The sequence below is a fragment of the Nycticebus coucang genome, chromosome 4 (genome assembly GCF_027406575.1).
Source record: "Nycticebus coucang isolate mNycCou1 chromosome 4, mNycCou1.pri, whole genome shotgun sequence".
Taxonomy (NCBI): Eukaryota; Metazoa; Chordata; class Mammalia; order Primates; family Lorisidae; genus Nycticebus; species Nycticebus coucang.
Genome location: NC_069783.1, coordinates 141068580 through 141080605, shown reverse-complemented (window position 1 = coordinate 141080605; position 12026 = coordinate 141068580). Strand labels below are relative to the sequence as shown.

Here is a 12026-nt window from a genome sequence, read left to right as displayed (position 1 = left end):
TAATAAGGTCAGCCTGGATCGAGAGACCAGAAATCCTTGCAGAAAGAAATTTCTGGCCTCTGTGACCTAGGAGGAACAAAAGGCCGGGCCGGCGTTTGAATTATGCTTAAGCAGTCGTTTCGCACGTCCGTCCGCCCGCCCGCCTTAGGCCGGCAGGCTTGTTTATTTCGCCGACCGAGAGGAGAGGCAAAGAAGGCGAGTGGTGAATTTGAAAGAAAGCCCGGGTGGGGGCTCTAGAATGCGGGGGACAAGCGGTGTCCTTACTGCTGGAGTGTTGAAGAGCGCGGCCAACCGTCCCCCCGCGGTTTGCGGCCCGCTAGGACTCTAACCCATCTGGGACTCTAACCCACCGTGGTTAGCGAGGTGGAGCATTTTTGCCTGGAAGGGGTAGGTGTTCTTAGGCCGCCTGGCTCCAGGCCTTAGAGACAGTGGGAGAAGATGCTAGAGAAGACAGCAAAAGATGTGGGTGGGTTCTTGTGACTTTTAATGTGGAAAGAGTCCAGAATCAAGATTTAAGAACTTAACCTCCGCTATGTGGTCAGTAAACAGATAAGTGTTGGCTGTTCGTGCCAGAGTACCTAGAAATAACCAGTGTAAAGTATCTTGGTGGGAAGTGGTTTTCCAGGTGCCTCTTTCTAGCCTCTCCTCCCCTGCTAAAGAAGGCAAAACGTGCACGTTAAAGCTTTTGTGTGGTTGGACATGCCTTTTTTCAGTCAACTGTCAAACCTTTGTTTACGGGTAAACACCATGTATAGTGTTACAATTACAGAATATAGACATAACATTTATTAGGGCTGGCTGGGGGATCTTTGAGGAGTGATATCTGGACTTTAGCTTTCTTTCCTGCAAAATGTGGGAGTTAGGCTAGAGACCTTTAGAAAGCTTTTTTTGAGTCCTGCCCTACAGCAAAGCATTTTGCTCCTCAATGAAGTTGCTCCATGTAGTCAGAAGGTTTACATTCCTACAGCTTGGATAAAGTATCAAAGCTGCTACTTTGAGTAATAGTAGATGTTTACCCCCATGTAGTATATCTCATATAGAAAAATATGGAAAGCATATATCTAGTTTAACAAAGAATTAAAATACAAACTCCCAAATAACCACTGTTCCAACCAAGAAGTAGAATATTGTCAACACTCTAGAGCTCTCCCATCCACCCCCTCCATCACAGCTCTTTTTTACTTAACCTGTACTGGATATCTAGTAAAATTTTCACTTGGCACGTTGGGGATTAAAAAACACATTGATGGGCGGCGCCTGTGGCTCAGTGAGTAGGGCGCCGGCCCCATATGCCGAGGGTGGTGGGTTCAAGCCCTAGCCCTGGCCAAACTGCAACGGAAAAATAGCCGGGTGTTGTGGCGGGCACCTGTAGTCCCAGCTGCTCGGGAGGCTGAGGCAGGAGAATCGCGTAAGCCCAAGGGTTAGAGGTTGCTGTGAGCCGTGTGACGCCACGGCACTCTACCCAAGGGCGGTACCGTGAGACTCTGTCTCTACAAAAAAAAAAAAAAAAAAAAAAAAAAACACATTGATTCTTAAAATATCTGACTACTTTGTGTGTAAAAAACCTAGCATATTTGAGGCCATATAATGTCTGCACTAAAAAGATAAATTCTCATGAAACAAGTTTGCTGCCTCCCTTAACCCACCAGCGTAGGGCCAAATCCTCTGGTTTCACACTGATAGGTCATTAGTTCCATATCAGCTTTGCCAGTTTTACGTTTTAAATAACTGCTCTTGTGTAAAAGCCTTCTCGCAGACATTTAACTTACATGTCAGTGATTCAGGATCATTTCTCATTCAAAGCAATATGTACATAGAAATACTTGATTTCAGATGCTTCATTGTGTTTATTTTGCTGATGTCACGTGGAAAAAATGATTTGCATTTAATTTTTTGTATGTCACATAAAAAGTATGACGTGTAGTGTTAAATGCTTTAAGATTGTCTTGAACAGATGAGGTCATCGTTTGGGCAGTTGATTTGATAATATTGAAGATTCAGAGTTCTGAATTAAGAGGGTAGGTACAAAGGAAGGAAAGCAGCCCAGTGGAGTGTAGAGAGTTAGAAAAGCCAACTTAAAGAGGTGAATTCAGCAAAGTTCTCTTAAGGCCAGAGGATTGTGAGGCTAGCTTTGGATTGCATGGAGTGGGGTAGAACTCCTCCACGAAGGCTGTTGGCTTTTGGATGAAGAATTTTCTGGTTGGAAAGAAAGGACCCTTTTGTTCCGTCCTAATGCCAATACTGTCTTCAAACATAAACAAGATATGTATTCTTTTGGAGAAGGAAAGAATTGAGCAGAATTTTTAGAAATAATTAACCATATTAAAAAAACCCTAAATTTACTTGGGTAGTGCTCTGAAAACTTAACTATTTTTTGTTTGTATGCACTACTTGTGGGCATCTCAGTGGACCAGAGTTTCATGAATTTAATATGTAAAGGAAAATTATAGAAAGGTTTATTTGGAGAAGGGAAGAAAATTTATGGTACTTTCTTTTTTTTTTTTTGTAGAGACAGAGTCTCACTGTACCGCCCTCGGGTAGAGTGCCGTGGCATCACACGGCTCACAGCAACCTCTAACTCTTGGGCTTACGCGATTCTCTTGCCTCAGCCTCCCGAGCAGCTGGGACTACAGGCGCCCGCCACAACGCCTGGCTATTTTTTTGTTGCAGTTTGGCCGGGGCTGTTTGAACCCGCCACCCTCTGCATATGGGGCCAGTGCCCTACTCACTCAGCCACAGGCGCCGCCCTTATGGTACTTTCTTAAAAGTTGGAAATCACTTTGAATTTTTTTTTTTTTTTTTTTAATTTGGCCGGGGCTGGGTTTGAACCCGCCACCTCTGGCATATGGGACCGGCGCCCTACCCGCTGAGCCACAGGCGCCGCCCCACTTTGAATTTTTTGATTGATTTATTTATTTTTGTTTGAGACAGAGTCTCAATTTGTTGCCCTCGGTAGCGTACTGTGGTGTCATAGCTCACAGCAACCTCAAACTCTTGGGCTTAAGTGATCCTCTTGCCTCAGCCTCCCAAGTAGCTAGGACCATAGACGCCCACCACAACGCCTGGCTGTTTTTGGAGGGGAGGTCTCACTCTTGCTCAGGTTGGTCTCGAACTCCTGAGCTCAAGCAGTCGACCCACTTCAGCCTCCCAGAGTGCTAGGATTACAAGTATGAGCCATCGAGCCTGGCTGTCACTTTTGAGTTTTGAGAAATCGTGATGTTACCTGAAACTGATTATTCCCAGAAAGAATAAGTCCTTTCTCTCCCACTTCAGGATTCTGTCTTAACTCTGCCTTGCTAGGATTTATAATTCATCTAGCTTTTGAATTACTGTGCAGATGTAACTCTGATAGTCAACAAACCCATTAAGAATGGGCAGCGCCTGTGGCTCAAGGAGTAGGGTGCCAGCCCCATATACCAGAGGTGGTGGGTTCAAACCCAGCCCTGGCCAAAAAAAAAAAAAAACAAAACAAACCCATTAAGACCCTGGATTGTTGTGGCTATTTCTGCCATTCCATTTCACTATCACTGTACTGGGGAAATTAGGGTGGGCCTAACTTGCTAAAGTGAAGGGAGTGATAATATAACTAATTTTTGAAGAGAGGTAGCTACTAAAATAACTGGTTTGAGGTTAAACGTTTTATTTTTGTTTTGTTTTGTTTTGTTTTTAGGGACAGAGTCTTACCTTATCACCCTCGGTAGAGTGCTGTGGTGCCACAGCTCACATAAACTTCCAATTCCTGGGCTTAGGCAATTCTCTTGCCTCAGCCTCCAGAGTAGCTGGGACTACAGCCCACCTCAATGCCTGGCTATTTTTTTGTTGTTGTTGTTGCAGTTTGGCCCAGGCTGGGTTTAAACCCACCATCCTCGGTATATGGGACCGGTGCCCTACCCACTGAGCCACAGGCACCACCGAGGCAACATAATATTGTTGCATGCCTATTATGTGAAGGAAAAACTTCTGGGCTAGGTGCCCGTAGCTCAGTGGTTACGCACTGGCCACATACACCAAGGCTGGCGGGTTCGAACCTGGCCCAGGCCTGCTAAACAACAATGACAACTACAACAAAAAATAGCTGAGCATGTGGCGGGCACCGGTAGTCCCAGCTACTTGGGAAATTGAGGCAAGAGAATTGCTTAAGCCTGAGAGTTTGAGGTTGCTGTGAACTGTGGTGCCATGGCACTCATAGCATAGCGAGACTCTGTTTCAAACAGAAAAAAACTTCTGATCCCCTTAACGAGCCCTCTTTTAACCCTGAGATGATGTATTTGAAATGACACCCTGCGGTTGAGGGGGGTTTGTGGTTGTGGGAATGTGCAAGTATCCATGCCACATGGCCGGAGTTCCATCTGACCTCATTGGCCAGCATCATATTCAAACTTCGTGAAGTTAACTGGCTTAACTTACTTTTTTGGTTTGGTGTTGAAAGACCTGAGGGACTCGTTTGGACCTGCGTTGGCTTTTAAGACTCCTCTGAAAAAAAAATTTTTTTTTTTCTTTAAGGCAGTCTCACTATGTAGGTCTTGGTAGAGTGCTATGGCGTCACAGCTCACAGCAACCTCAAACTTAGGGTTAAGCGATTCTCTTGCCTCAGCCTCCCGAGTAGCTGGGACTACAGCTGCCCACCACAACACCCGGCTATTTTTTTGTTGTAGTTGTCATTGTTGTTTGGCCAGCCCAGACCAGGTTCGAACCTGCCAGCTGTGGTATTTGTAGCCAGTGTCCTAGCTGCTGAGCTATTGGCACCGAGCCGCCTCTGAATATTTTACAGAATTCTTCCTGTCACCTGAAATCCTTCCCTGCTTTTTTCCTTCTTGTTTCTGCTAACTTCACGCTATTTTCTCTCTTTGTTTTGTTCTAGATTACAGTACCTACAGCCAAGCTGCAGCCCAGCAGGGGTAAGTCAGTTTTTTACAACAGTATTATGTCTGTGATCAATGTTTTTAGAGTATGGAGCCTCCTATAGTTGTAGAGAATGTAGTAATGGTATTTGAATGTTCAGTGTTCAGTTCTTGCATTTAATTCTTTTGCAGCTACAGTGCTTATACCGCCCAGCCCACTCAAGGATATGCACAGACCACCCAGGTAATCTTTTATAAAATAATTGTATGTAGCTGCATCTCTAAACTAAAATGCTTCTCTCAACCATTAAAATAATATAAAAACTATAATAGAAAAGTGAAGTAGTGTCCTGGCACGGCTTATGCCTATAATCCTAGCAGGTAGAAGCAAGAGGATCCCTTGAGCTCAGGAGTTCAAGATCAGCCTGAACAAGAACAAGAGCAAGACCCTGTCTCTATGAAAAATAGAAAAATTAGCCAGGCATTGTGGCAGGTTCCTGTAGTCATAGCTACTTGGGAGGCTGAAACTAGAGGATTGCTTGAGCCCAAGGATTTGAAGTTGCTGTGAGCTAGGATACCATGGCAGGCACTCTATCCAGGGCAGAAAGCAACACTGTCCAAAAAAGAAAAGAAGTAGTAGTAGTAGAGGCTCAATGCCTGTAGCTCAGTGGTTAGGGCGCCAGCCACATACACTGGGGCTAGTGGATTTGAGCCTAGCCCGAGCTTGTTAAAAACAATAATAACAATTGGGCGGCACCTGTGGCTCAGTTGGTAGGGCGCCGGCCCCACATACCGAGGGTGGTAGGTTCAAACCCGGCCCCGGCCAAACTGCAACCAAAAAATAGCTGGGTGTTGTGGCGGGCGCCTGTAGTCCCCGCTACTCGGGAGGCTGAGGCAAGAGAATCGCTTAAGCCCAGGAGTTGGAGGTTGCTGTGAGCTGTGTTATGCCATGGCACTCCACCCAGGGCCATAAAGTGAAACTCTGTCTCTACAAAAAAAAAAAAAAAAACAATAATAACTACAACAACAAAAAATAGCCGGGCACTGTGGCAAGTGCCTGTAGTCCCAGCTACTTGGGAGACTGAGGCAAGAGAATCACTTAAGCCCAAGGGTTTGAGGTTGCTGTGAGCTGTGATGCCAGAGCATTCTACCCAGGGCAGCAGCTTGAGACTCTGTCTCAAAAAAAAAAAAAAAAGAAGAAGAAAAGTGAAATAGTGGGGCAGCACCTGTAGCTCAGTGGGTAGGGGCCCGGCCTCATACCCAGAGTGGCAGGTTCGAACCCGACCCTAGCAAAATTGCAACAAAAAAATAGCCAGGCGTTGTGGTGGGTGCCTGTAGTCCCAGCTACTTGGAAGGCTGAGGCAAGAGAATCACCTAAGCCCAGGAGTTGGAGGTTGCTGTGAGCTTTGTGATGCCGCAGCACTTTACCAAGGGCAATAAAGTGAAACTCTGTTGCTACAAAAAAAAAAAAAAAAGAAAAGTAAAAATAGTGATGTACTTTTTTTTTTTTCTTTTTAGAGACAGAGTCTCATTTTGTTGCCCTCGGTAGAGTGCTGCAGCGTCACAGCTCACAGTAACCTCCAGCTCCTGGGCTTAGGCTATTCTCTTGCCTCAGCCTCCCAAGTAGCTGGGACTACAGGCACCCACCAGAATGCCCGGCTATTTTTTCATTGTAGTTTGGCCGGGGCTGGGTTTGAACCCACTATCCTCGGTATATGGGGCCGGCACCCTATAGTGATGTACTTGTAATCATTAAAAAACCCAGATATTTTAGTTTTCCACAGTGGGATTTTAAAGAACTCCGTTGTGCAGTGGTCTGAAATCTTTGTGTCATGCTTAAAATCTGGTTTTCAATATTGTTTGACAGACTTAGCCCCATCTTCATTTTTTTCTCTTTCTTCATTTTGCTTTCCTAACCTTTGTATCCATCTGGTAATTAGCTCTGTAACTTTCTAGAATCCATCATTTCTCAAGTTAGGTGCCTTGTTTTATGCTTAATCCTTTTACATGTTTTATTATGTTTAAATTTATTTAAGTTAATTGCCACAGCATTTCTCCAAAGGAAGATGATAAGATCATTATGCAGATGAGAAAATACAGTGCTTAGGTGTTTTGTAACTTGCCAGTGATTGCACAGTATGTGGAGGGGTCAGAGCTCCTGAACTCTTTGCATTACACTAGTCTTGTGTTAAAAGCCTGGGTCAGCACATTCCAGAAATTAGCCTCTTAGTGTTCACAAGAGCACCTTGAATTCTGAAAATATCCATGCTATGAAATGGATGCTAATAACTGTCATGGAAGCATATTCTAGGAAAGGCAGAATTCAATGTATCTGGCAGATGTTACATAATTGGTCATTCAAACCTAGAATATGATCATGTTTACATCTGAAAGAACAGCCTTTACCCAGGGCGACAAAGTAAGACTGGGTCTAAAAAAAAAAAAAGAAGACAACATTGAGTGTGTTGGTTTATTTTAGCCTCATCTTCATTTCTTTTTTGTTCATCTTGTCTTCATCTTGTCTTCCTAACATTTGTTTCCAGTTACTAAAACTGTATTTCACTCAGTACTGTCAATCGCACACCTGTGCCTCTTCCTTTGCGAGCATCTTGTTATCTCTAGTATGCCAAGGTTTTGACAAATTATCTCACTAAGGAACTTTTGGTAGTTAACCGTACCAAAATATGAAAGAATTAGGGATAATAAGTATTCATGATAACTTACCTTTTTTTGTTTTTTTTAGTCTTACTAGGAAGCAATATTTTTTACTTTGGTTCTCCAGTTTAGAAGCTAAGATGTAAGTCAGTTCATTTAATTGCTAAAATACAAGATTCATATATGAGGTTCTTGAATTCATTTTCTTTGGAGCAGGCATATGGGCAGCAAAGCTATGGAACCTATGGACAGCCCACTGATGTCAGCTATACCCAAGCTCAGACCACTGCAACTTATGGGCAGACTGCCTATGCGACTTCTTATGGACAGCCTCCCACTGGTAAGGCCTGCCTTAGATATTTTTGGCTCATGTTGGCTAGGGCATTTGCTAAAGAGGCTTGTTACTCATGCTTTTGGAGGTATATTCTGGCCATTCCTTGGCATCTGGGGATCTTTAATTCCATAGGAGGAAGTATTTTTTCATTTTTCCCTTTCTTTTTATTCTTGAGAGATCTCTAATAGAATGTGGGTGGGATGAATTCCAAGAGGGAAAAAGAACTTTCCTTTTTACTGTTTTATGCAATGTATTGAATAACCTCATGACAAAATGGAGACTATTTAAAAGATTGCGCTAATCTAATACTTAGTAAGAATGAGCCTTCTTAAACTGAGCTGCTTAAAAATCAAACTGGTTTTCACATCTGTTTGCTTCATCTGATAGTGTACCCTCTACTTTTTGTTTTGTGCTTTCCACAGTAGAAGGGACCAGTACAGGTTTGACTATCCTGCTCATTCTTGCATGGGAAATGCTTTCCATCTTGTCTAACCCTGTAATGTTAACCCTTTAGGTGTTTTCATTTGTTTAACCCCCAAACTTTCTAACATCACACAAAAAGGTGCTAATGAAAAACTGCTTCAGGTGCCATTCACAGATCCATGTCTGATTCTGTATGATTTTGGGAAAGGTTTTGTTATTTAACACTATTTGTGTTGAGCCTTAAGAATGGTTACTTACTTGGGCGGCGCCTGTGGCTCAGTCGGTAGGGCGCCGGCCCCATATACCGAGGGTGGCGGGTTCAAACCCGGCCTCAGCCAAACTGCAACCAAAAAATAGCCAGGCGTTGTGGCGGGCACCTGTAGTCCCAGCTACTCGGGAGGCTGAGGCAAGAGAATCGCTTAAGCCCAGGAGTTGGAGGTTGCTGTGAGCTGTGTGAGGCCACGGCACTCTACCAAGGGCCATAAAGTGAGACTCTGTCTCTACAAAAAAAAAAAAAGAATGGTTACTTACCTTCCTAAAGGTATTTTAGATGATTTCTCCTTAGCTGATTCTCCCCTATTCCCTAAAAGATAGATTGCATGATTAGTTTTATTTAGAGGAACAAACTGCCAACTGCCACCCTGCATGTATCATGTTTGTCTGTTGGTTGGCTTCCAGTCCAGACATATTTTAAGTGTTATGAATTACTTTAATTCACCCATAGTATGTCTCAAATACATATATGTGTAAAAGAACAATATTCTAGGAAGCTAAAAAACTTTCTAATTGTTAGAATAAATTGTATCCTGATGCAAAGGTTGAGTGGAGTATATACAAAATCTGTGATAACTTTTCTCTGTTTCGTGCTATGTATGTTTCAGGAGCTTTACCTTACTTCCCCTTTTTATTTTATTACTATTACTCCAAAGACATGTTTTAATACAAGAAAATCTGAAAACTCTTATTTTCAAACAATTCAGTTTTCCAAATTGTATATAGTATAGTATGGGGGAAAATATCTCTTTATCTCATTGAGTACCAATGTCCTGAGGTTGGTGGGAAGTACTTGCTAACCTATATAATAGGTATCTTGACCAGGAGGGGAAATGTTTATCAAAACATTCTAGTGATGTTAATTGCAACTGTGGGAAGAACTGGAACTAAATTGTGTGTTTGGATTTTTAACACAGAAGTTTGAAATTATGAGATGAATTTTACATTTTACAGATGTATTACCTTTTTTTGTTTGTTTTTTTAAGCTATTTGTTTGTTTGTTTTTAAGCTGGCCCAGGCTGGGTTCGAATGCTCCGCCGTTGGTGTATGTGGCTGGCACTGTAACCACTGTGCTACGAGCGCCGAGCCTTTTTTTTTGAGACTGAGCCTTAAGCTGTCGCCCTCAGTAGAGTGCCATCGCGTCACAGCTCACAGCAACCTCAAACTCTTGGGCTTAAGCGAGTCTCTTTCCTTAGCCTCCCAACAGGCCTGCCACACCTGGTGGGGTGGTTTTGTTTGTTCCGTTTTTTGCAGTTGTCAATGTTGTTTTAGCTGGCCTGGGTCGGGTTCGAACCTGCCAGCCTTGGTATATGTGGCCGGCGCCCTACCCACTGAGCTACGAGTGCTGCCTAAAGCTAATACATTTTTATAAACAGTATGATTTGAAAATAAATAATATGATTTAGAGCTAGCCTTTGGGATTGTTTTGCAGAAATGAGATAAAGTGATTTATAGGCAAAATAGTTCTCTAAAGCCATGTATTTGTATTGTCATTGGTTAAGTCCTATCACTACTGGGCCCAAAAAAGTGTAAGACACTCTAATACAGAGGCCAGTAGCTTTGATGAGCCAGAGTTTGTACTTACTAGTAATAAAGAATATTTCTGGGGTACCCTTTACATATCCATTAATTCTCCCGACAACTTTTGGGGTATAAGAACCAATATTAAACCTGATGAGTGAAGTGACTGAACAGAACTAAGTAGGAGCCTAACAGGTAGTGAGTACTGGTTTTTTCCTCAGTCCATGCTACCTTTACACATAAAAGTTATTGGATAATTATTGTAGGGAATAGATATAGATAAAAATACACTGTTCTCTGGCGGCGCCTGTGGCTCAGTCGGTAAGGCGCCGGCCCCATAGACTGAGGGTGGCGGGTTCAAACCCGGCCTCAGCCAAACTGCAACCAAAAAATAGCCGGGCGTGTGGCGGGCGCCTGTATTCCCAGCTACTCGGGAGGCTGAGGCAGGAGAATCGCCTAAGCCCAGGAGTTGGAGATTGCTGTGAGCTGTGTGAGGCCACGGCACTCTACCAAGTGCCATAAAGTGAGATTCTGTCTCTACAAAAATAAAAAAATAAAAAAATACACTGTTCTCTTCTAGGATTTTAAATTTTTAACCTTCAGAAGAAAGATGCTATATAAATCTTAATTTGAGTAGAATTTTTAAACTTTAATTTTTGCTCTTCAAGTTAAATAGAATTTTAGCCAGTTTAATTTTCTTCACTTTTTTCCTTCAAGTTGTCTGCACATAGTAGGTGTGTTTTCTTTTTTTACTGTTGGTCTTTTTTGTTATCATTAAATCATTTTGCTCTGTTTATTTTTTAATTTTCTTATTTTGCTTGGGTGGGTGCTACAGATTAATTTAAAGATTATTTATTAACTCAGTGTATGTTACTGTAATCTTTAGCATGACAGGCCTTAATTGTTGCATAGTTCCCCTGGGCAGGAGTCATTGCCTTGATCAGTTTCAGGGGTTTTTTGCTACATTTTAATTGCTATTCTTGTAAATCTTACAGATAGCATGTACTGGTTAAGATGGAAAATCTGTGATTATTAATAAGATAGATGGAACTTAAATAAATGGGTGCTTTATATAGTTGACCTTAGGACTGCAAAAACACTTAAATAAGCAGCAGTTCAAGTGAACAACATGCCAATTCAAAAACACTTCCATAGCTTGGGGCTCCCTGTTTTGTGAAATACACTTTCATATATATTTTCAACCCAGTAGTTTTGACAAGGAAATCATTATTGCTGTGTGTAGTTAATTTTAGATTTTTCTTTAAATGTTGGGATGGAGAAGAAAGTAGCATATTCTTATGCCACATACAGAAGGTGATACTTTATATTGTATAAAAGGAAGCTGGTGTTTATCTTTGGCTAACAGGTTGTATGTTTAGTGAGGATACTTTGTTCTAACTAAAGTTTAAAGGTTTAACTAAATTTTCTTGTTTGTTTAAAGCCCTAAATCTTAACTAAAATGAGCAGTCTTGATTTGTTTCAAATACTGAAACAGGTTTTTTTTCCCCTTTTGAGACAGTGGCTCATGTTTTTGCCTGGGGCTGGATTGCAGTGGTATTTCACTGCAACCTCAAAATCCTGGGCTCAAGCAATCCTCCTCCCTCAGCCTCCCAAGCACCTAAGACTACAGGCATGCGCTAGCTAATATTTTTAATTTTTTGTAGAGGCAGACTCTTACTGTGTTGCTCAAGCTGGTAAAACTGACCTCAAGTGATCCTTCTGCCTCAGCCTCAAAAAGTGCTAGGGTTACAGACAAGAACCATTGTGCCTGACCTAAAAAAAACTCTTGCACTTTACTGAGATTTGGATTTTTCTTTGGATATAAATACTGACGTCTAGACCAAACCTTTTTTTTTTTTTTGGCCAGGTCTGGGTTTGAACCGGCCACCTCCAGTATATGGGGCCAGCACCCTACCCCTTTGAGCCACAGGCGCCACCCTAGACCAGACTTTATTGGATGGCTTAGCTATACCTGTTGG

At 42.4% G+C, this 12026-nt stretch overlaps 1 protein-coding gene across 5 annotated transcripts in view; it reads left to right on the top strand.

Moving 5' to 3' along the window:
- The window catches only part of EWSR1 (EWS RNA binding protein 1), a 39034-nt gene that overhangs the window by 918 nt on the left and 26090 nt on the right, over positions 1–12026 (top strand). For 3 of the 5 annotated variants that reach the window (XM_053588821.1, XM_053588818.1, XM_053588822.1), the window contains exons 2-4: positions 4862–4898; positions 5034–5085; positions 7713–7836. In XM_053588821.1, the coding sequence (XP_053444796.1) occupies positions 4862–4898; positions 5034–5085; positions 7713–7836 (213 nt within the window). Of the gene's footprint in view, positions 1–4861; positions 4899–5033; positions 5086–7712; positions 7837–8252; positions 8271–12026 lie in introns of all 5 variants that reach the window. The other 2 variants (XM_053588817.1, XM_053588816.1) reach the window with 1 other exon arrangement.